This window comes from Ptychodera flava, chromosome 21, assembly GCF_041260155.1.
Source record: "Ptychodera flava strain L36383 chromosome 21, AS_Pfla_20210202, whole genome shotgun sequence".
Taxonomy (NCBI): Eukaryota; Metazoa; Hemichordata; class Enteropneusta; family Ptychoderidae; genus Ptychodera; species Ptychodera flava.
Window position 1 is genome coordinate 5942982 of NC_091948.1, and position 24429 is coordinate 5967410.

General features: G+C 38.7%; 3 protein-coding genes across 3 annotated transcripts in view; 2 read left to right on the forward strand and 1 right to left on the reverse strand.

Annotated features, from left to right (window-relative positions):
* LOC139121212 (GON-4-like protein) overlaps nt 1-9353 on the forward strand; it is a 33377-nt gene extending 24024 nt beyond the window's left edge. Inside the window, exons 18-27 of the mRNA XM_070685911.1 lie at nt 440-487; nt 1075-1161; nt 2805-2903; nt 3723-3866; nt 4230-4373; nt 4943-5038; nt 5235-5369; nt 5967-6844; nt 7118-7223; nt 8773-9353. Of these exons, the coding sequence (XP_070542012.1) occupies nt 440-487; nt 1075-1161; nt 2805-2903; nt 3723-3866; nt 4230-4373; nt 4943-5038; nt 5235-5369; nt 5967-6844; nt 7118-7223; nt 8773-8826 (1791 nt within the window). The 3' untranslated portion in view covers nt 8827-9353. The remainder of the gene's footprint in view (nt 1-439; nt 488-1074; nt 1162-2804; nt 2904-3722; nt 3867-4229; nt 4374-4942; nt 5039-5234; nt 5370-5966; nt 6845-7117; nt 7224-8772) is intronic.
* A 2790-nt stretch (nt 9354-12143) lies between these two features.
* On the reverse strand, nt 12144-24409 carry LOC139121217 (ribosome biogenesis protein NSA2 homolog). The gene is made up of 9 exons (XM_070685921.1): nt 24272-24409; nt 22010-22077; nt 21661-21726; nt 21403-21456; nt 20559-20794; nt 16545-16639; nt 15225-15365; nt 14607-14658; nt 12144-12808 (listed from the first exon to the last, which is right to left on the reverse strand). Exons 1-9 carry the CDS (start codon nt 24272-24274, stop codon nt 12741-12743), a joined length of 783 nt encoding a protein of 260 aa, XP_070542022.1. The 5' UTR covers nt 24275-24409; the 3' UTR covers nt 12144-12740.
* On the forward strand, nt 17430-20348 carry LOC139121215 (uncharacterized protein C17orf113-like). Its single transcript, XM_070685919.1, has 2 exons — nt 17430-18038; nt 18551-20348. The coding sequence occupies exons 1-2, from the start codon at nt 17652-17654 to the stop codon at nt 20246-20248; spliced, it is 2085 nt and encodes a 694-aa protein (XP_070542020.1). The 5' UTR covers nt 17430-17651; the 3' UTR covers nt 20249-20348.
* Nucleotides 24410-24429: the final 20 nt, after the last annotated feature.

Below are 24429 nucleotides of genomic sequence, written 5' to 3' on the forward strand. Positions count from 1 at the left end.
CAAAACTTTTCATTTCATCCAGAAAATGGCTATGTTAGAAATCAAAGGGGACTTTACCAAGAGAAATTGAATAATGTTGTTTAAATTTCGTGCAGTTTTGTGAGAGACATGTTTCAGCATATTTTGTCGTCGACAAAGGGTTTACTTGGGTAACTGAATTGAAAGTGCTTCAAAAAGGTTTTATCAAAATAATTCAAAATACATTGTGTAGCCCTGATGTGTGTCCATTTACTAATGGATTGTTGGGATGAATATAATCACTTTCTATACTATTAACGTCTTACCTCTTATCAATCCTCTGGACATTAAGTACATGTAATAGCATAGGAAGGAAACAGTCAAAACCACTATGCGTACAAAATGTATAATGACCTCTATTGTGAAAGTTTTGCATTTGCGTTATCTGTATATTGATGTAACTCACTTTTTACCTGTACAGGGTGAAAAAGACAATGCCATCGCACAAGCATTTTTGAAACGTGTTAAGGTGAGATAAACTTAGATAAAATTAGATTTTCATGAATCTGTGAAAGGCTTTGAAAATACTGTCAATTGAAAAAGAAAGCAAAGTGACATATGTCAAAAAAAAAAAAAATAAAGATAAAGCAGGGATAAAGAGTGCTACAACTTATATTGCTTACATGAAATTTCTTTGTAAATTACTCTGTACATAGATAAAATTAATTTTATTGATATTCTCAGGCAAATTCTATCCTTGTTAGGACATGGTATATAAAAGAAATAAGTTGTCAAATCTATTATTTCCAAGTCCTTTCTTCGTCCAGTAAAACAAACAAGCAAAATTTAATGAAATCCAACAATGAGAAATTGTCAAACACAGTAGGTACATGGAGACCTTTACTAAAAAACTTGATTGCTGGAGTGATGGCAAGAAAACAAAAAGTTGCTGACATTTTGTCTCACATCACATCAAAAATTAACTTTCCAGGATTTTGTATTTTACACAACTTATTTCCACTAGTCCAAGTTGTTGAGCAGATATTATGAAGACTGAAACTGATTCAGCATCGTACTATTTGATTTCATATGGTTTTTGTGTGTTTTGTCTTTCAGCATGTTCTTGCTGAACAACCCGAGAAGTATAAAGCATTCCTTGAAGCACTGTGTGAATTTGGAGAAAACAAAACAAAAATAACTGATGTAAGTTTTTTACAAAAAGTGGCTCATGGCTACAACTCAGATGGATACCTTGTTCAGATTGACCACTTTGCGTCGGTGTAGCATCGGTGCTGGGCCGGGGCCGACGTAAAATAACCAATGTGGACGCGCTGTGTTGGCCTTGGGCCGACACAGTTTGGTCCCAGTGAGAAGGGGGTTCAGGGCCGACGCAGGGCCGACGCAAATCGCCTGTGTGGGCACGTTCAACGGCCCTGGTCCCAGTTGACACCCTCACATGTTCATTTTGAGTAACGCATTGGCGCGTAGAATATGGCGGTTGGTGGGACTAACTGGAGCACGGAGGAGACGTAAAATGACGAGTGGTAGTCATATTTGCCCTTCTTGTGCATAAAAACCGCCGGAAAATCATGAACAGTAGAAACAGCGCGCCAGTATTCAAATCCGCCATCTTGAACCTTGACAGGTCAGAGGTCACAAAGGACGGCAAATTTACGTCGGCCCAAATTTAGGTACCGCAAAGTGCGGACACAGACCAAATCTGTTCCCAAAAGGAGGATTATTTTGCGTCGGCCCAAATTTCAGTTGGGTTGCCAATGTGAACAAGGCTATTATTACATGAAGTGATACATTACAGTCTTATCTCTTGATGCAAATTACTCATCATAGCAATTCAGAGGTTTCTGCACACAGCGATACATTGTAGCAACTTATCTAACTACACAAAGATACACATTGTAGCAATTCAGATCTTACTATATGAAGTGATAAACTAGCAATTCAGATCTTACCATATTAATACCTCATTCACACAGACAAAGGTACGCCGCTGCTACACCGATGTAACTTAAAAACACCGATGTAACTTAAGTTCTAAAAACAGTCTGAACTCTCCAGCGTTAGACCAATTTTGTCTCGATCAGGATAGGGGTCTAGGACCAACTTAAAGGGATACAGTCATCAGAACTTGGCTCAAAGGTTGTATGGGACCCATACGACCAATGTAAACACTGTACCCAAGGTACATGTACGATAGTGATTGATGAAAGTTAAAACATGTCTGTGAATCTACATCATATAATTGAAATGTTGCAGCTATGATGATGAGGTGTATCTAGATATCGTGCACGAAATACATTGTTTTTAAACAAGAAACTCGCGCAGGTGCAGTTTCGATGACTGTTTCCCTTTAAAATCCGTGTTGGCCCAGATTTCTGTATGTGAACGCGTTAAGCCAGCCCTCGTCCCAGATGATCGCCAAGTTTAATCATAGACCCTTTTAAGGGTCTAAGCTTATGGTTTGATCACCAAGGTTACTTTTACCGGAAGTTTTCAATCCATTCATTATCATCCCATGTACAGTCAGAATGACATTTTTCTTCCAAGTTTAGCTCCGCAAACGAGACAATGTTGCCTGATTCACAGTGCTTGTACAACTGAGAGACACACATGTTAATTACGTCATTAAAAATGCTGTGTGCTGATTATTTCTCCATCACTGATGTATCGGATTCTGGCTCATACACTCAGTAAAGATATGGTGAAGTTGTCTCCAATGGATACAATGGTCAGTCACAGTCATATTAGCCCTTAGCACCTTTTCCAGTTGATTTGGTGTTTGTGATTTGCATCACGAAGCTTAGTATTTCTGCTTTTTGTTCTTGCAGCTCTTTGGCAAACTTGAAGTGATTTTGAATGGCTTTCCCGATCTTTTGGAAGAATTCAGTTGCTTCATGACTGCAGAGCAAGCAATGGAATGTGGTCTTGTAAGTCAGTCATTCAGCTTCTTACAATATGATGACACTAAAAACGCAGAAATCCACTGTCAGGCTAAAATTTAGTTTTAAAAAGGCGGTACCCAGAGAATAATAATCTAATACCAACAAATATAAAAGTGAAGATGCCCTTGATAATGCAGAGTTTTAACCCTTTGAGTGCTGCAAATTTTCCTGTCAAAATTTTTGTGCAAAATTTTGCCAATTTTTTGTGAATTTTTTGCAATTATTTTGGCAATTTTAGACCAGATGGACATTACATTTCTTTGGCCACAGTTTTTGATCAAAATTTTGGAAAAAATCTGAAAAATTTGTCTAGGTTACATTTTATAAAGGTGGCAAAAATTGACTTTGGCGCTCAAAGGGTTAATACACCTTTCCAGGACTTCAACCGCTGCGTATTGCATCTTGCGTAATTTACTTCCGGCTTACCTTAGAACATCTTATTATGCACATAGCTTTATAGAGTTAGACCATGCTTTCTGGTTTTTTTTATTTTTACGCTGAAACTAATTATGTTTACCCATTCTTCACCATTGAAAGTTACCTTTCTTTGAACAAGATATGATTATAACATGTCAAGGTACTTCCAAAAGAATGTAATTGAAGTTTTTTAAAGAAATCAAGACAAGTAGAGTTAAAAAGGAGCAGTGCACTGGGTCATCTGTAATCAACAACAAGTTTTGACCATGAATAGTGGTTTTCCAAACCAGAATGTTGAAAATTTTATACAAGGAATTTGCTCTTCTCTTTCAGACGTATGTATTCAAATGATTATTTTTTTAACATATGTGTTTCTTCCTCTGTTAGTTTATGAGTCATTTAGAGTTCATCAAAGCAAGAACGTTCCTGAGGGAGCTGGAAGTGTACTTTCAGAAACAGCCAAATCACTATCAGAAAATTTTGAAAGTGTTCAAGCAATGGGGAAATAGTGAGAGTAAAGACTACAAGGCGGTAAGAATATTTCTCTTCGTTGACTTGGATTTCATATATGTAATGCACATGTATAGCTGTCTTCGTCTGTTCGTCTGCTGAATGACAAGGCATATCTGGGATGTTCTTCATGTAGTGGTGACATTCTGTCACATGTGGTCAGTTTGAATTCATTCAATGGTACAGTTGGACTTTCCTCATAATCTCACTCAAACGCCATCAGAGTCGATATTTCCTCCGCAAGACTTCTGTTAGAAATGCTTTTAAGAACTCATAAAGCAGAATTTTCTTGATATTGATTCGATATGTTGGAGTGAATTTTCTGATACACTATTTCCTTTAAGACAGACATTATCTGTTTTGATCTTTCATTGATAAATGCAGCTTCAAAGTTCAGTTCTTCCACTGCTGAGAGGCCAGCCTCATCTGGAGCAGGAGTTCATGCAGTTGATACCCACTGCCAGACCACCTGATAGTCACATGACTGATTTTGAAGAAATCAACTGGGAAGACAAAGATGATTATGAGGTTAGATTGCTGCCTTCAACCAACTTATTGTTTAAAGTTGTGAATTATCCACTGGTTTTGTAATCCATTTTCTTTAAAATCTAATATTTCACCAAATGAACATTGTTCACCACAACCAAGTTTTTTAAGGCAAGGTTTTCTTGATTACAGCAGAATGTTCGCTCTGAGAGTTAGAGAATGAACTAGTAGATATTTGGCCTTTTATCGTGATGCTGATTTTAATGTCATTCCTCATAGAAATGAAAGTCTATATAAATGAATACATCAATGTCAAGGATACTTCTAATATCATGTGAACGCAAGGATACTTCTAATATCATGTGAACGTATAAATGGATTTCAAAAGTCTTCACCACATTTACTTTAATTCAGATTTTGTTTATTCATCGTGTACCTCAACATTTGGCTTTTACCAATACTATGGCTGGTGCCAACTTTGATACAAAGACGGAAGCTTTCTACATAGTACATATATCAGCGGTACCATGATTTTCACAATCAATCCTTAAGACTCCGATCTCACAACCATTGGCCCAGTTGTTGACTTGGTAATTTTTGCTCATCTTCAGCATGATGGTTTTGAAGAGATAGAACTTCCAGACAGTGATGAAGAGAAACTCAACACCAAGACCAAACAACAGATGATGAAAAAGAGTGGTGGAAAGGTAAAACTTACATTACTGTTTCTATAGCAACTGTTTATTTAAAATGGAAGTTACGTCTTTGTATTTTATCAGTGTGCTTGAAGTGAAAATGTACACCTTCACAGGCAGATTGTGCATGCTCATTAATGAGAGAATCATTTTATTTCATACTATGCTTGTCCATATATGAAATCCACTCTGTGTTTTGCATATACAGTTTGACCCTTGGAAATTACCAAATATGGAGATGCATGGTACAAGGGAATGTCAGTGTCATTGTCACCAATCTTCCAATGATCCACGTGTTCAGAGGAAAGCCAGGCACTGTGTGCTGTGCAATCCAGCCCTGCAGGTAAATCTCCCACCGCTAGCTGTGCATTTCTCTATGCCTAAGAAGAGGTATAGAATTACTCTCATTGTGATACGATATACTTCAAACTGAGTGAATACTATTGTAATCAAATGAGTGGTAGAAATAAGTGAGTGACCATCTCAGTACAAGTTTGTATACAAGTTATTAACCCTTATCCTGCCAGGCAGTATCACTTCCCCATCTGCCAAGTCAGTAAGAAGTATAGTATGGCATAGTATGTTATAGCAGGTTCAGTCAGTTATGTGTGCAGTATCTGTGTTTTTGACGGCCTTTATATATTCAAGCCTTTGTTCAAATGCAACATACAGGACCTACTATGCCTCCCTTGTTTTAACCAACTGATGGTGACATATGAACTTGGCAGGATAAGGGTGTGAGTGAATGTAAATTTTAGCAAATATAAGCCTTTATTGTGAGGATGTTCAAGTTTTCAAGCTTAACTTTGTACATGCAAGTTTTCCAATATACAACTACACACGCTTGTTCTCCTGAAAAGGTTGGTGATACTTTCATGACTTATTCATTTACAAAGAAGAATTAATCGTGATATATTTTTGTATTTTTGTGTGCTCTCAGCTGAGCCGAGCTGAACTAGCCAAGACTGTCCTACAAGCAAGGTCAATGAATGTCCCTGAAGGCGGTAAAAGAAAGCAAGCCAAGAAGATTCTACACCACAGAATAGGAGATGAGATTATTGAAGAGGACACCGATGATCAGTTTCAGTCAATGACCGAAACATGTGTGAATAACTTGTCCGAAATGTGCGATAATCTGGCGGAGATATTGAATGAGAATTCCGGGAATGGAACCTTGCAACATCTGCTATCTGCCGATAGTGAAGACAACTCGCAGAGCAGTGAGAATGACAGTGATTCGGGGAATGAGAGTTCGAACACCAGCAACGAGGCCGGATCATTTCAGAGGGAATCGCTGACTACGATACTCAGCAGCGGTGTTGATAGAAGTGCTACGAATTCACCAATCGAGTACTCCAGCACTGTCGCTGAGGATGGCGAAGTGGAGCAGAAATCCAACCGGATTGTGCTGAAAATCAGCATGAATAGCTCCAGATCGAACACTCCTACCATGGAGATGCCTGATGGGAGTGCTAGTTGTGATAAGTCTGCCCAGAGTAGTGACAATACTGATGATGGCTCTGGTACTTCTACTGATGTTGATGCCATTCAAAAGTCTGAACAAAAACAAGATTCATTCTCAGCTGATACAGTTAAAGAGACAGAATCAACCGCTACGATTGAACACATTGATAATAGTGACTCTAAAGATATTTCTAGTGACAGTGAACCCAGACCAAGTGACCTATCGGAGACCGTCGTTGAGTCCCAGAATCCAGGTGGTTCTGAAGGCTCAGCCAATCAAAGCAGCCAAGATATTCTGAATGCTCAGAATGTATCAAAAGGTGAAGATGGAAAAGTCACGGTGACATGGACCAGGTGAGTTCAAAATTCAACTGTGATTCTCAACATTTCAGTCATCTTGCATTTCGTGTGTGTCCAAGATTTTATTCCAGGATACACTAGTAGTATTACATAAACATCTATCAGCTAAGACTTCTTTGTATCCGCGGATCAAATGAGGGTTTGCCACCAATCCATACATAACCAGCCACATAAAGAATTCATTAATCAAACTGTTGCAATTGCAGGCATGGATTTCAAGAGTCACGCCATGACTAACATATCTTCTCAATCTTTTCTCTCTAAAAGGGATGATGACAGGATATTACTGCAACTTTGTCAAACATCCGGACCCAGCCAAGAAACATTTGCAAAAGTGTCTGGGGAACTTGGAGGAAGGAAGACTATTGCACAGGTATGTCTCCATGCAGTGAAAACCATTGATCAGTATAACCAGACAGATAACATACTACAAAACTCTTTGAATTAGGCGCATGCTTTTTTAACAAAACGTGATTTGGATTGAATTACTGGGTTCTTAATGAAGCTAATAAGATATTTTGACCATTTTTATAGGGAAATATTTCAATTAGCTGCATGTTAAAATAGTGAGCCCTTGACTCTGGCTAAATTAGCTAAAAACGCATACAGTAGGATTTTTATAAGCACAAACTTGATGGTTTAAACAGTGTTGAAAATTTGTCTAAAACACCCACCAGACATCCAACCTTGAAAACTTTCCTGCCCGAAATATGAAGTAGCACCTGAAATATTATAGTGAATTGCTTTGAAGCATTGCCATTAGACGAACTAGACATATTGTCTTAATCGAGGTGTTGCCAACACTGTCAGGTGCAATTAACAGCTAAGCGGTAATATGAGTCGATCATAAAGAAATCAACTCTGCAAAAGTTGAAACATTGTCAGGCGGGAGGTCAGACTTAGTCAAAACAACACCACACCACACATATCCACGCACTTCACAGTCCACTAACTGTCCAGGACGTATGCTGTAAGGTTTATTAATGCCTTTCGCATTTACAAATTTTTGAACTTTTGAATTTTTGTGTGCCGGTTAAAAATTGCAATCCTGTAATGTTATTGTAATTCATCGAAGTAATATATTTTGTTGAACTAAGAAACAACAAGTGACTGCGTTCAAGGCAGACGCGATGTGCGTGGATTGGGTGGTGCTGTTTTGACTACGTCTTACCTCCTCCAAGACAATGTTTCAACTTTGGCAGAGTTGATTTCACTGTGATCGACTTGAATTACTGCTCAGCTGATAATTACACCTGACAGTGTTGGCAACACCTTGATTTAGACAATATGTCTAGTTTGTCTAATGCTAATGTGTCAAAGCAATTCACTGTATGTCTTGCATACTGTCACCAATGTAACTCACCTCTGATCAAAGCAAACCAAAGATCAGAATTATTTCAAAATGTCCATCGGGCAGGTACATGTATTTGTATTTGCCTTTACCAGTTTCCCCCCTAACTTCCTCATAGACAGGTCCACACTCACCATTGGTAACAAAAGGCCTGGGTGAAACTATAATCAGGTAAAAGGGTTATGATTCAAAAAACGAGAAACAGCTTTATTGAAAGCTATGGTTTCACCAAAAAATTTAAGAGAAGTACACCTAATAACCTACATATTTTGCAAGTCCCATAAATTTTGAAATCTTTCTTTATACATGTTTGATGTGAAGTACATAGGTTACAGACATGTTATAAATCCTGCAAATTTTTTGGTCCCTCTTGTGCATACACATTCACATCCATATTGCAAGTCTTTGCCATGTCATGTGTTCTGAGCTTGAACTCCTTAATATCTCAATCAAATGTCTTTCCTTATGCATACCAAAATACTTCTCAAACCCTTGTGATTTGCATACAATATCAATTATTGCATAAAATATCCAGTGTTTAGTCCTCTCGTTATTTTTTGGACTATTGCAGACTGAAGAGCGTTTCAATATTCTGATGAAGCTGTTCCAAGAAGCAAATACGTAGTGGTGTATACAGAACAGTGTTTCAAATAACAAGAGTGCCATAGTCAAAACTATAATCCTGTATATAACGTGTGAATTAAATTTTATTCAATTGAGTTGTTTTTTGCAACAAAGTTGTGTTGAGCCCCACTGCCTGATAATGATATGATAAATTTCTCTTGAAATGATAAGGCAATAGAATCCATAATGAGCCCCCTTGTCAAAGAGGGTGTTTCTTGTGGGATGAGGACGCTACTTTTAAAGCGTGATATGTTTGTTGATTATGAACAGGATCGGGATAAAGGTCTTTTGTCGATTTTTTGAGACTGATCTTCCATCATTTTGAGGATATCAGAGACTGTAGCAGTGGAACAATGAATCATTGGAAGAGCAAAGGGCCTGCCGCTAACCTGTCACTCAGAAATGCAGATTGAGCACAATAGATTGCACTGCCATAGATTGGCGGTACCAAATGTAAAACTTATGTAAAATTTTGTGGACAGCTTTGTTTGTAAAGAGAAAGTAAATAAAATCTTATTTATCGAACAATGATACGTATCTTTCATTCAATATACCAACAGAGTTTATGTGTCAGAATCACTTGCAGCAATGATGAAATCTGCGTCAGTTTTTGTGTCAGATTCGTACTGGTAAACTTTGATACCGTTTGCAGAATAGATCAATATAAAGAAAATCATTTTGATATAACAAAACAAAGTTTGAACACCAGTTCGTACAGTGAGGGGAAAGATCAAGAAAAAAGCAAGAACACAAGATATACTTGACAGCATTGTAAAACATCAAATTAGAAAATGTCACATATACTTACCAGTCCACACTTTAGGGTATGTTTCCGTGCATATTAAACATTTACCATCAGAGATTAAAAGCAAAGTTCATTTGATAGAAATGCAAGTTGCTGTAAAGTCATTGCCAACTAGAGGGTGTGCTGAAGAAAAACTAACATTTATTTTTAAAAGACCATTGAGTTCCATTAGAGAGTTTGCTGTCTATCTTTGGTCTTGTTCCAAACCTACATCAAGATCACAAATTTTAGTTCCTTTGAAAAGTCTACACCCCAAATAATCAACTTTGTTAGTCCTTAGGAGAACAGCTTGGCCCAAGAGGTAGGGACACATGAACCATGGTCACATTGACCACGCCATCCTTGTTGAATCAGTAACTACTCTATGGTTCCCAAAAATCCACAAACTTTTCTTCACAACAGCAGCACCATTTGTAGCCACACATTGCGCCCACCAAGTTAGTTTGACCTACCACTGTTTCAAGAATGTTCTCTTTCATTTCAGAAAATTCTACACGTAACACATTATCTGTATACGACTGACTCAAGAAAATATCAATCCTTAGCATGCTTAGACAAACTAGAAGTACAGAAAAAAGACCACTCTGCTCATGAGCTTTACTTCTATAATCTGTACACTTCACTGTAAAAAAGTGTAAACTATTACCAGTACTGCCTGTAGAAATGAAAAGATTCTAAAATATCATTCATTCTAGCTTTTGCTCGAGTTCTTGTAAAGATCATAACCCTCTGGCTTTAAGTTCACAACAACCTGTGTGAGAACCCTAGACTTGCTCCAAGTCTGTGGGCATATCATTATCAAAACAGTAACTTGAAAGAATACAGTTGCATTGATGGTGAGGTGATCACGAAATCAAAGTAATCTACTTTGGCAGACTATCAAGTCGGTGGTGGGCAGACTATCAAGTCGGTGGTGGGCAGACTATCAAGTAGGTGGTGGGCAGACTATCAAGTAGGTGGTGGGGTGAATGCAAAACATTCAGTAATAACCTCGCATACCCGAGAAAAGCCAAGCAACAAGTATGCTAGTTAGTCTATGAGAGCCCCATCTTGGCTTAAAACATTGATAAGTCCATGCATCCTGAAGTCTAGCCTTCACTGGCACTTGCCTTCATATGGTGCGTAGTCCAGTCTTTTGTCATCGCCTCTAATCGTATATATATATGTAGTCCAGGGTGATGGCTTTCATTTTGCAAATTCCAAGCATTGTAACATATGCTCATGCTCATATCCACCATGCTGTCTAATGTTATCTGGTATGACAGTCTAGCCATCATTTTCCTTCTATGCCCATCCTTGACTTTCCATTTCAGTGAAGCATTTTAACGTTTGGAGAATAACTATATCTTTACTTCCAACATACTTTTGAATAAAAACCACCTTTAAGCTTTTCGTATTGGCCTTTCAAAAAACAAACCCAGAATTATATATATGCTGTACTATCAGTTATTTCTAAGGGCATCAAAATTGTGAAGGTAGAGAAGTTTTGATGCTGCCAGCATGTATGGCCCTGCTTTGTATTCCAAACATTCTTATGATCTGAAAATTCTGTTCAGAACTTGACCTCATCTCTCTTTCAAACTGTTAAATCAAGGTTACACCAGAGAAAGACTTGTCTCTACATTCAAACGCTTTTTTGGCAGGTATTCCAAGCTGGTAGATAAATACAATATCTCTCTTCGACAAATGATCGCTGATGGCATCAATGACATTGGAACTTAGTCGGTGACCACTACCTATCTGACTTACAGATTGATATATGGCGGGTGCCACATGTAGGGGCAGGATGCGCTTACTATTTTCGAAACACCTGACATCACTTCTTAGCCTTTTGGCCAGAGGTCCATATATCTTTCTTTCATGAATTTGACTTTGTGTGTACCGGTGCTTTACTGTCTGTTCTGTGATGTTATGTGTCTATGTTTATAACTAGTGTATTACGAATTTTGACCTAGTGTTATGAATTACGGATAGGTATGATTGCGATTATTTTGCATCGCCTTCATGGGAGATTAATATTTACAATAGTCTATAGGCCAACAGATCTTCATATTGTTTTGTAGCACCTTGCCATGGTTTTGATAAGATGTCTAACATATGGATTTATGAATTGTAAACTCATATCATCTGCACAGCTTTGATATTCTCTACTTGTTGAGTCACCAGTAGATTGAGAGCAGATAAAGATTTTGTTTATGGGTTCTTGCACACTGGATGGGGTACCTTCATCATTACTGAAGCATGCTTCAATCAATATTCTATGACATTTTTGTCTGAGAAACTCAAAGTAACTTTTTTTCACACATCCAGTTTTACTCTCATTCCTTTACAGCCATTTCATGTATGGAAATGTAAGTTCATACAAAGCGGTCATATTTGGAATTTGCTCGAGGAAATTACTTGTTTACTTCACGAGTACAGTTTACATGAGGAAATCTTTGCTAGAAACTAAAACTCATTAAAAATATTAAGATGTAGCTGCTGAGGTTTACAGAAAGACAGGACACTTTACATAAACTTTTAGACTGGTGTTTATTTCAGACATAAACTTTATAACATTTTACATCGCAAATAAAATGATATCAAAACTCTTCAACGACCACATGCTGATCAGCTGAAATGACCAATCAAATGTGATCAACTAGGGCCACTGTCCGATTGTAATCAAGCTTTCAAACTATACAAAACATGACACAGGCCTCCACAGAGCTTTTCCAAGTCTTCTACAAGTGGACAAGAGAGAATGTCTTTTTCCATGTACTAACATGGACAATTTTTTATTTTCTTGGGACAATAGTAACATTCAGCTGTGAATATCTTCACTAGTGATGAACAACATCATCACAAAGATGTACAGAATCCTGAATCATAGTTTCATGCTCATCTTGGTGTCAATTTCATCTTCATGGAATAATTTTGTTATTTACATCATCCGGGACAATGAGTGTTCCATTTGTATATCCTGCACTCTGTGTATATGCTGAGGTCATACACATGTGGTACTTTCTCATTATTCCAGGATGCTCCCAATTTGCATAAACCAGTGAGGTCTGAAGTATTTGGATGACTGGGAATTTGTGGCAGGAGTTCTCATTCCATTCTTTTAAACTTCATACAAGTAGGATGGCATTTATACATCCATCATTTTCAGGGTTATTCGTGACTTGGGCATATTTTCCTGCAGACAAAGAAAGAACACTATCACCACATTGTGTAATGGCTAAAATATTGAAATATTGCACAAGCTGATAATAATTATATTAGAGTTATCTATCGTTATGAAAGACAGAAATAACTCTGTTCAAAGGCAGTGTTTTTGTAAGTAGGTAAATGTTACCGCAGTTCCCCAGACACTTTACAGGTGTTCCCCTTGGTAAACGAATGCAATCAGATTTTTTCAGGACAACAGAAATGTTACCAGGGTTCCCATAGCATTTCCCTATGTTCTAGACTTGGTTCAAGTCGGTGAATTTTAAAAAAATTAAATCATTTATAATAGTTTCTCTTGTGTCTCTCCTATTTCGTATAAACCTATCCGGAATTTGGCAGCTCACGCCAGGTTTTCCTAGCGATTGAATGCGTCACGTTTGAGTCTGCGCAGTAGTGAGTTAGTTTCTGCCGGATTCACCGACTTGGACTTCTTGCAAAGTACAGGCGGTGAGACGGACTGTGTACACAGTGACGTAGAGCAAATACAAAATGATTGACAGCCCCCGCCTTTATTCTGGCCAATAAGAAGAACGCATGCTAATAAACCTCTGCATGCATTAAAAAGTTTGTTGTCATCTCCGTGCAAAGCTAGACATCGAGTACGTTTTATATCTGGGCGAATAATGGCATCCAGTTCGTACATCAACCGCGTTTTACAACTGATCGGTCGACCATCGCTAATCATGCGAGATTACCAAAGAAAGCTTGTTGAGAGTTACATTGAGGGAAAAGATGTGTTCGTCTCCGCACCAACCGGCAGCGGAAAATCACTGACATACGAAGTCTCCCCACATTGTTTTGATTTCCATCGCTTTGGGCACGTAATAGAACAGGCTACAACTGTAAGGACGGTGTCTTTTTCCATCCTTGAATAACCGGCGACGATTTTCGCATTTTGCAACATGGGCCTCACAAACAACACAGATATTTTCACGCGTTTTCGGTGATACAACAGAGGGGTCGTGCTGACTTCTGTAGGAGTGATCGCACTCGACATTTTGTCAACAACGCCATGTGAGTTTTATGCACGTCTCGTTTGGGTCAATTGGTAACTCCTCCCAATGTGTAAAATTTAGTGATGTCATCTTATGAATAATATATAAGTAAAGAAAACGTAATCTCATGAATAATTTATAGCAACGCAGATCGTGCAAGAAAGCCAAGTCTGTGATTCCGGGTGAAACTCCGCTGTATAGCGTTCACCCTACTCATCGCGTCCACTCACGCGCGCGTTTCACATGAAAGCAGAATACAAATCATTGCGTTCACTCCACTCAAACATTCACAAATCACAGACTTGAACCAAGTCTACCTATGTTCCAAAACCTAGCTATAACGCTGAAAAGTCAATGCCATATCATCCACATCAAGCAGATTGACAAAACACTGCTGTACCAAGTTTGGATACTTGAAATTGTCTGTTTACTTTTACCCGAGGAAAAGATAACACCTCACAGATACAAAACTTGAGAGCTCAGCACAGACACTACATTACAGGGAGCCAGTGCCCCATTCCATAAAACTCAATGCTACAGTCAGAATTATTTGAGCCCAAAAAGAAGGAATGACGAATGTCATAATGAACTTTGGGGAGTTATAACTTGTCTTTGTCTAACAAATAAGCCAATTGTGTAGAGGTACAGGTGTACTTTGTCAAAAATGTAACTTTTAAAAGTTTCAAAATTGTTAATTTACATAAGCATTAATCCAAATGATTTTGTTGATACCTGTAGCCATACAGAGAGAAACTTGAATTGGAAACTTACCCCAAATGACTTTACCACCCTGAGTGACCAAACCAAGTTCACTGACATTGACCTATAATAAAAAGAAACATAGTACAATAGACAATAAATAATGCACCTTCACAGCTGGTTAATCAAATAATCTCTCTATCAAGGTCTAAGTGTTTCAATTCCAAAGTAACAGCCTTCACAAATGCCTTCCTAACAATAACAGTTACCATTTCTCTACCCTATAACATATTTGTCTTTTAGTGGTAAACAGTAAAACACAGACAATCATAAATTAAACCAAACAACAACTTCACATATAATGTAGTATGGAAATTGTGGTTCTGGTACAAGGGCTTACAATACCCAGTGCCCACAGCACAATGTATGTTCATATTACATTATGTACCTTGGGTGCAGGCAGATTACCAGATGGATTAATGTTCACAGTGTGACTGTGCATTTAGAAAATGTAACAGAGTATATCCTGAGTTTTATTAGGACATTCTATCAGAAAATCATCCTACTTTTGACAGTTGTGATCAGTGAAATTTTCATTACAATGTTTTGTTGAAGTTGTCCGAGTCAAGTAACTAACTACATGTACTACTACTACAATCCTAGTTTGGTTTGTGTTTGGTGACCACTTACTTCAATAACCGTACCCTTGGTTATAACACCAAGTGATGTGTACAACGGTGAGCTAGGGTTCTTTTTAACACCAATGATTGGAAGGTAGAAAGTTGCTTTTAATTCCGGATGAGTAACATGTGCCTTCTTGAAACGCAAACCCTGTAAAACAAAAGCAAATTTGGTTATTTCATGACAAAAAAAATTGTAAATCTCACTTATTGGTGATTGAGGATGGTCTTGATGATATGTAAGTACTAAGGCCAATATGCATGGCAAATCACAAAGATTGGCAGCAGAGTGGGACTTCACAAAATCAACGGGTTAAACTATTTGTTTCTATGAAAAACATCCACTGTCTTGTCACAAAAATGTATTGATACATAGGTCACTGCAAACCGATGGTTACAGGCTGTGTTGATTGTAAAAGGATGACCCCAGTACTTTTTTCAATGTACAATTTCTCAAAGTCACAAAAGAATAACAACTATACATCTAAATGTACATTATCATATACCTACATTCACGTGCCTGTGTAAAGCTATGGGAGAAAGCGCCCTCAGATCCGTGCATTTTTTTTACGTATCACGCCCCGGCCCGGTGCCCAAATATGGGCAATCGCGTGCATTTCTGAACTACCTCGATTCTGGTTACTACGCACGTTGCTATCCGCAAACGTTCCATTCGTACACAAAGCCAGCGCGAGATTAGGAAAACGTCTGCTCGCTCAGATCGTAGTTGCGCGTGGCGACAGTGGAGCCGCGCCGGTGACATTGGCTTTTATTCTAAATTCTAGTGAAATCCTGTGTATACTAAGTGCGTGCCTGTTCATTATAAATTGCAAGAAACTGACATCACGCTTTTGTCCTTCTTACACCTCGATTTCAACCTGGATCTCTGTTGGTCACGTAATAGTACGGAAGTTGCATTGCACGTTCCAGAATTCTGCAGGTAAACAAATGACGTCATTGTGTATGTAAATCCGCGACGGAAAGCGGCCATCGTATTTTAATATGAAAAACTGACACAATGGCGATGCACTTCTGATATCGCACGCATTTTTATCTCCTAAACAATGTTGAATATTATGTAAACTACATATTTATCATTCCATAAGTATATGATAAAACCTTTACGGCCCTGATACGGCTTTTGCGGCCCTTCGTCGTACGGCGTACGGGCCCTCGCACGCTCGGGCCCTTCCGCCGTACGACCTCGGGCTGCAAAAGCCGTATCAGGGCCGTAAAGATTATGGTAGAATATATGATTGACAAAACTCATCTTCTCTATCTGTTGCTTTATCTAGTCAGATGGAGATCAAGAGACAGAGTATGTACTCACCATTGGTCTGATAAATCTTTCATACTTTGGTGGTTTTCTGGTGAATCCTTCACCAACATAGCATACTTTTGTAACCATGCGTTTCCATGCTTTCCCTGACAAGTAAAACAATGCATGATAATGACAATGACTTTTTATAGTGACAGGCAGCACAGTGATCTCTCAATTACATTATTTCAGTTGACATTCTACCAGTAACATTATGGTATTACATTCCTAATTGTGACACATACTCAGGATAGTGATGTCTGATGAATGACACAGAAATTGGTAGAGAATGAGGTCACTCCTCCAAAACAGTGACATCCTTGCTTTTGCTTACATGCAAAAGGTCCAATACTTCCTGAATTTATCATTGCTAGTACATCATTTAAATCACAGAATTTATGAGTCAAGTTTAACGATGGATCATGTTAGTCACTTCCATGTAACATTATCATCCATTTCTCACGACAATTTACTTGTAAAGGATTACAACACAAAGTACAATCTATAGTTGAACATTTTATCAATTTCTTGTGATCAATGCACGATGTTATGTCAGGGGTCGCGTTAACGCGGTATTCCGCGTCCGGGACGCAAACTTTTTGGCTGGGACGCGGGTTCCCTTTGATGTCCGAGTCCAGGGGACCCCTAACTCACACTGCATGCACTGCAATGATCAATTTGTGATTTCAATTTTTTTTTCTTTTGAAAACCGCTCATACTGCTCGATTATCCGTAAGATTGACACTTTTGAACAAAAACAAAGAAAGCTGATTGGAGTTTTACCGACAAAAGAAACTGGGTTCATTACGAAGTCTTTGGCGTGTCCGGCACGCCTTGTCAACAAGTCACTTGTGAACAACCCGCCGTTAATTAGATGATAATATATGCGTTGAGTTGAAAGGTCGGCGGATTGACTAAAGATGGCGGCGGTGCCCAGAAACGAAGCGAGCGCGTTCTCGCTTTTGATTTTGCTTTTAACGATAGTCGGTCTTCATCGGTGTAATCCATTCACCCGTTTTCTCTTGAAACTCTTTGATTTATCCGACTCCTAGCTTGACTGTGTATAAATATGGGGATAAAACTCGTGAACGATCAGAACACTCTGACGCTGATACAGCCATGCATCGCTTCCTCACTGTGGTACCCCGTAAGTCTACTGACGAGGCAACGTCCATGCCTCGGTCTTCCACGCCAGTCAGTAGCAATGGTGACGTCGGTAAGAACGGTAAAAGAGTGTTTTCGTGTGTTGATCAAGATAGTTCAACACCAACTAAGCCTGCGGCAAAGAAAGTCAATCGCCACGAGAACTTTCTTCCCCAGTGGTTGTCAGTATTTCCGTGGCTAGAGTATACCAATGGTGCCATGTTTTGCAAGTGGTGCAAAACGGAAAAGAAGAAGAACAAATTCACCGTCGATGGCTGTAAGAACTTCCAGAAATCTGCACTTAGTCGTCATCAAAGCCATCAAGACCATTCTGATGTTCTACTGGCTAGAGCGGGTAGGAAGGTAAGCATGGCGTTTCTTTTTTTTTGCATGAAGTTTCTCCTCTACGCCACACTACGCTGTAGCTAGCGTGACGGACGAGTTCCTCCGACAATGGGGCTGACACGAGTTTTCTGAGAGTGAATACTCGAAATCGAAGGCTTCAGGGGGGCTCAGGTAGTGATATGTTGTACAAATTCGTGTTAAGTATGCAACAGTGGTGCACATTTATGTCTGTGAACAAGGTAATGGCGTCAAAATCTTGAAGTTTACTAACACATTTTGTCAACAAATGTCAGGGAGGACGCCATCTTGGAAGTCGTCCACTCCCACACGAACGGCAGCGATCGCGTGAACGGAAATACTTGTATTTTACAGTGAATGTTGCGAAGATTAGGAAGTCAAGATAAGTGCAAAAATTTCCCCGAAACGTCTTTTTTCGCTGACGAATTAGAATTGAAAGTAACAGAATGCCAGAAGAATAAGCATATTTTTTATTATTTATTTATTTTCCTTCTCTCTTTTTTTGTTTCTAGGGCTTCCAGCGAGCAACTGCTGCAGCCACTGAGAAGTCATCTGACAGCCTTCAAACCCAGATGAAGTGTGTTTACTGGTTAGCAAAGGAAGAACTGCCTGCATCAAAGTTTGAGTCGTTGGTTGGGTTTTTGAAGGAGACTGGTTGCCCAAGCCTCACTGCTGTGCCAAGTGACAAGCTGTACAGTCATCACAGTTCTGTTGAAGACATGGAAGAAGCCATTGCTGAGGTGATTGACTCTGAGATAGATAGAGACATTCAGAATAGTGGTGTTTATGGCATTATGGTTGATGAAAGTGTAGATATAGCTGTCCATAAAGTTATGTCCATTGTAATTAGAATAGTGGTAGGAGGTGAAGCCAAGAATTGTTTCCTTGGAAATGTTGAGGTGCATGATGGAAAGGCAGAAACTATTACAAATGCTGTATGTGACTTTTTGACTGCTAGGAACATTCCTTTAGAGTACTTTGTAGGTTTTGGTAGTGATGGTGCTGCAGTCATGACTGGCAGACTAAATGGGGTTGCAGCTCGTCTTAGACGAGATGTTAACTCTTCATTGGTCTCTGTTCATTGTGCTGCACATCGTCTCAGTCTTGCATCTTCCCAGGCCGCAAAGAGTATTGAGTCATTGAAGAAGTACCAACAGGTTTTGAACAATTTGTACATGTTTTTCAATTCATCACCAGTGCGTTATAACAAACTTAGAGAGATACAATCTGTATTAGATGAGGTTCAGGTTGCTTTGCAACAGCCAACACCAGTCCGTTGGCTTTCTGTATCCCATGCAGTTCAGGCTGTGCATAGGTGCTGGGATAGTTTGGTTACAACTTTGGAAACTATTTATTCTGAGTGTAACAATTCTGTCGCTAAGGGTTTGTTGTCAGAGATAACCAGTTACAGTTTTGTATCCATTACTGCATTACTTATGGATGTTTTACCTGTAGTGTCAAATCTTTCCAAAGTTTTTCAGAGAGAGCATGTAGACTGGTCAGTTATCAAACCCAAGTTACAGATAGCTATTTCACTTCTTCAGGATATGTCAAAGACACCTGCTTTGATGAGACATCTTTCGCAGTTCAAGCTTGAGTGTAATGAATTCATGTACAAAGGCAGAGAGTTGAGGGCTGCTGGTAGAAATTTTGATATTGACAAGTTGTGTGATACTTACATTGAAAGCCTGGTTTGTAATTTGTCTGATAGATTTCCTCAAAATGACATGGATATTTTGCAGTGTTTTGATGCAGTCTTTAACCCCAGATGTGTACCTTTAGAAACCAGTCAGCTGTGCTCTTATGCTGACAAAGAGTTTGAGAAGATTGTCACTCATTTCAGTAGCATGGTAGACAAAGATAGGGCAACTGATTGTTTCATTGAGTATAAGTATTTGTTGCACTGTCATAGAAGCTTGTCATTTCAGCAGTTTTGTAGATTGTTACTTTGTCAGCACCAGGATGATTTTCCAGACTTTTGTAAGTTAGCATCAATAGCTTTGGTTATACCACTGTCCAGTGTACCTTGTGAGCGGGCCTTTTCATGCCAGAACAGAATCAAAACTAAGTTAAGAAATCGTTTAACACCAGCCCATTTATCAACGTTGATGAAAATTTCACTAGAGGGTAAAGAGAGATCTGAGTTCAATTTTCTTCAAGCTGTGTCAAACTTTAATGAACAGAAAGCTAGGAGGAAGTTTGCTTTGTAAAATAGAAAAAGAAAATAAAAAAAAATGAATGTGGAAATACACTTAAATGGTATTATTGCTTATGAGTGTGCGGGTATGTGCGTGTGTATGTAAATTGGAAAAATGAGGACCCACAAAAATATTTTGGGACCCCTAATTTTCACAAGGAAGGGGTCCCAGGGACCCCAACATTCTGAGAACTAGCGCAACCCTGTTATGTATCAATGTTTGGCACTAAAATAAGTTACACACTTGAAAATGTTACGAAAGGGAATGCTAACTTTATTGGCAGAGCCTTGTTTGCTAGATTTCATTGAATATTTTTACTCACTCCTGGATTTTCCTGTTTTGACAACTTTGAAGACCTCAGCGTCTGCCTGAGCTTTGACTTTTGGCAATGGAACTTCCCATTTTCCTGCCTTCTCTTTCCGTTTCTGTTTGATCATATTGGAAAGCACTTTAGCTCTTGACTGTCCCTCTCTGTCCAAAAGATATGCTGGTATCGCTCCCTCAGCAACTTTGTCATTTTTCCTTTTCTTGGTTTTTCTTTCTTCATGCATTTTAATCCTACAAAACAGAGTGATAAATAAAGAGATTTAACAATTTATTCTTTCAGATAAAAAAACCTCATAGTTTCAACATGGTTTCTGCCTTATATGGACATTCACTCATAAACAATTATATTTGAAATCGACTCGAACATCAGAAGAGCAATACACCACTATCTTCACCCGCACTCCAGCCGCCTATTTAATACAAATACTTTGGACTATACGTGCAGAAAAATAGCAGAATTGAGAACTACAGCTGAAAGTAGATCAGAATATCAAATACCTTGCAGTGCTATTGTGGATTTATTAGTATACAAGAACTCAATAAAGCTCTACTGATATTACTGTTGAAACTGAAAAGAGGCAAGAAAGTGCTAGAATTAAGACTTGAAATTGAATTGACCCATTTCCTGATTATTTACAAAGAATGGTCAAGCTACATGTATGCATTGTCAGTAGCCACCTTCAGTCAAAAATCCAACACTGCTTTACTATAAAATACAACGATTGTATGTAATTTCCATGATATGTGGAGTTCATGATACCCAAAAAAGTTTCACTATGAAAGTGTGCTCAGTTAAGTTCCCCAAAATGTTGTGAAGCTAGTAAAGTTTCAGTACTTACGTTTTCTTCATCTGTATTTTTTCTGCATGACGCTTTTTGTTGTACATCTTGGCCCTGATAATTTGAAAATAGAAAAACATTTGATATGCCACGTAGCCACACAAGGCACTGTTATAACAGAGTCATTATTTAAGAAAAAAATATTTAAAGAAACACATGACTTCCACTTGATAATGGTTAATCATCTTGAGTATTGGTCTTTCAATTACAGAAAAACAAAACACACTTTCTACAAATGATTTTGAAAATTCTACTTACTTGATGCCTGTCAGAAGTCTGGCTTTTCTTGCTCTCTTGTGAGGTTCACGACTCTCCTTTTTCCTCCTGCAAGCAATCAAACTTAGTTAAGCTATGACACATACAACCAAAGAATGTCTGATAAACTTTTGAAATATTACAAAACAAAGTACCTCCTCCCTGCATCTGGCCTGCAAAATATATTTCTTTCCGAGCAAATACTTACGAAAATCTACTAGTGTGATTAAGATTGTATTCAGACTGGAAGATATTGCAGCGCTGTCCCTTTCCATTGTAGGAAGTGTGGACCTACCAGTACTAATCGGTAGTACAATGGATACAACAAAGCGGTATTAAGATCATAACTTACTTTCTCTCATGATAATCAAGCCGATATCCATGCCTCTTGCGATGTAATTCTATGTATTCGTTTTGTGGCTGAAACAGAAAATGTTCTTATTTTAAAATACAACAAGTACTACAGTACAACAGTTCTAAAAATGAGGTATTACCACATACAAACAGTTGACTTTTATTTTACAAGCAATACTTCAGGTATAGTCTAGTAAGCAAGATCATGAAGATGTGGTTTTCAGTGTTATGGCACAGAAGATATTACCAGATCTTCAATTGTGTTGTGTTTGCCTGTTTCAAACACATCAAAAACCCTACTTCTAACTGATAACAGGTAACAAGACACTACTACAGCAGACAGAATTGACTAAGATGTACCAAGTATAGAAAATCTTAAAGCTTGGCTACAGTCGCTGTCTAGGTGAGCACGGCTCAACTCAGATGATTGTAGCCTGTGCCAGTGTGTTTTGGCTATCAAACTGTAATTGTAAATAACAGAGTTTTAGCTGCCTGTACTCATGCGTGGCGGTGTTCTGACGATTTTGCTTGGGGGATTTTGCATGTCATGCATTGATTTTGAATCAAAATATTGTGTTAGTTTGTCCCAATGATCATGTAAATTGGAGATTCTACACAACAAAGTAGCCAAGAAATATGTTTGTATTAAAGCTCCATAAGCTGTATCTTTTGGCTATTTTTCAGGACTTTTTTTTTCTGTGGTTTCCCTACATTTTCTGCATTGAATCCCTAAACTGTAATTTAATGCCAAGTATTGAGCATATCAACACAACCTATATGAGTATAACCTACATCGTTATTGTTGAAAATTGTATTCAAGTCCGGACTAGAATTCATTTGTAAAAAATAAATGATGATCACTACACACATACAAGCTGTGTTGACAAAAAGAATACTCGAAATTTCAGCATGACAAACGGATTAGGGTCAGACACGGTAGTTGATATACAGAAGAAGAATACTGAAAGACTTGCCACAAGTTACAGCTTATATCCCTTTAAACCCATACACCTTACAGCAGTCTTCAGTCATTACATTGGGGCCGCATGAATGGTTTCTAGACGTTTCGGCACTAAGTCGTTTCGGCCCAAGACGTTTCGGCCTCCCAATTTCAGGCCCCAAGTCGTTTTGGCACCGCGACCCAAGACGTTTCGGCACCGCTCAAGGCTACCTTTGGGAACTAGTGCTGGAGCGTAATGTTACAAATCAAAGTACTAAAAAGTATAGTGTCAACTAACATTCACGAACATGTTTTATCTTTGTGAGAACATGGTAAGAGACCGTAAGAAAAAACTTCATATCATTTTCAAATCTGTGACACAAGTTTACTGATATCAATAGCCGCCGACACGGCAAAAGTTTGAAAGCGGTGACGAAACAGCACGACAAAAGTCACACAAAATGCACATAAAAGTACTGGTCAGAACGCAAAGGTCACGCTTATGAATATGACGAGTCAGTCAATAACTAAATAGTTTGGAAAAATAATCGAAACAGGGATGCCGAAATGTCTTGGGTTGCGGTGCCGAAGTGACTTGGGGCCGGAAATTGAGAGGCCGAAACGACCAGTTACCGCATGAATGAGTCAATACTGCATGCCATGCTAGTGAAACCATGCACTTTCTCTAGCACTGCAGCAGCATATCCAAGGATACACATCACTTTATCAGTATTAACTTGCTTGTGCTTTACAAACATTTACATGTATGTTTAAACTTTTGTGTGATGGAAGATGGAAATGGGAGTAAACCTGGCAGTGGGAAGATAGTGGGCAAGATTGCTGTCAAGTATCTTGCGATCTATATTGGCTACCATCTATCTTCCAATTACCATTTAGTCTTGTGAATGATTTAAATTCACAGGAAGATAGCTGACAATGGTAGTATAGCTGGCAATGTGAAGATCTAAGCTGGCAGTGAGTGACAAGCCCATAGCAATGACATGCTTTGATATACGCCTTGACGCAAAAGTGTACATATGATTCTCTGGTGGAATATGTTTTTCATTTAGAAAAGTCTCTTCTCGACTTTGGATTTAGCCGTAAACGTGATTTTGACTCAATCTGTTGAATCCTATGTAGTGTGCCCAATTGCCTCTCACTAAAAATTACAATGTCTTCTCGAGTACGATATTGCACCACACACACTCGCAAGTTCAATCTCATTGTGATTAGTTACGGCGCGATACACTCAGGGATGCTACGACGTCGCCATGAAAATGTACTCCTGGAGAAGATAAAACCAGTTACGGAAAAACTCACCATGTTGGCGAATCTGTTAAAACACGGACAGTCGGGGAAATTGGAGCGTTCTTTTCTAGGAGGCAGCTGGCAGGCCAAACGGCGTACACGTGAAGCTCTCCGATGAACTGATGACGATTAAAGAGCGCATGCGTTATGACCTACCACTGAGGGCGTAC

Bases quoted from the DNA above. Each gene is read 5' to 3' on its own strand.
- LOC139121215 (XM_070685919.1), top strand. From the start codon at position 17,652: ATGCATCGCTTCCTCACTGTGGTACCCCGTAAGTCTACTGACGAGGCA. The intron at 18,039-18,550 runs GTAAGCATGGCG...TTTTGTTTCTAG, and splicing joins TGGCTAGAGCGGGTAGGAAG to GGCTTCCAGCGAGCAACTGC.
- LOC139121217 (XM_070685921.1), bottom strand. The intron at 21,727-22,009 runs GTAAGTTATGAT...GATTGCTTGCAG, and splicing joins CTTGATTATCATGAGAGAAA to GAGGAAAAAGGAGAGTCGTG. The intron at 16,640-20,558 runs GTGAGTAAAAAT...TTTACTTGTCAG, and splicing joins CAAAACAGGAAAATCCAGGA to GGAAAGCATGGAAACGCATG.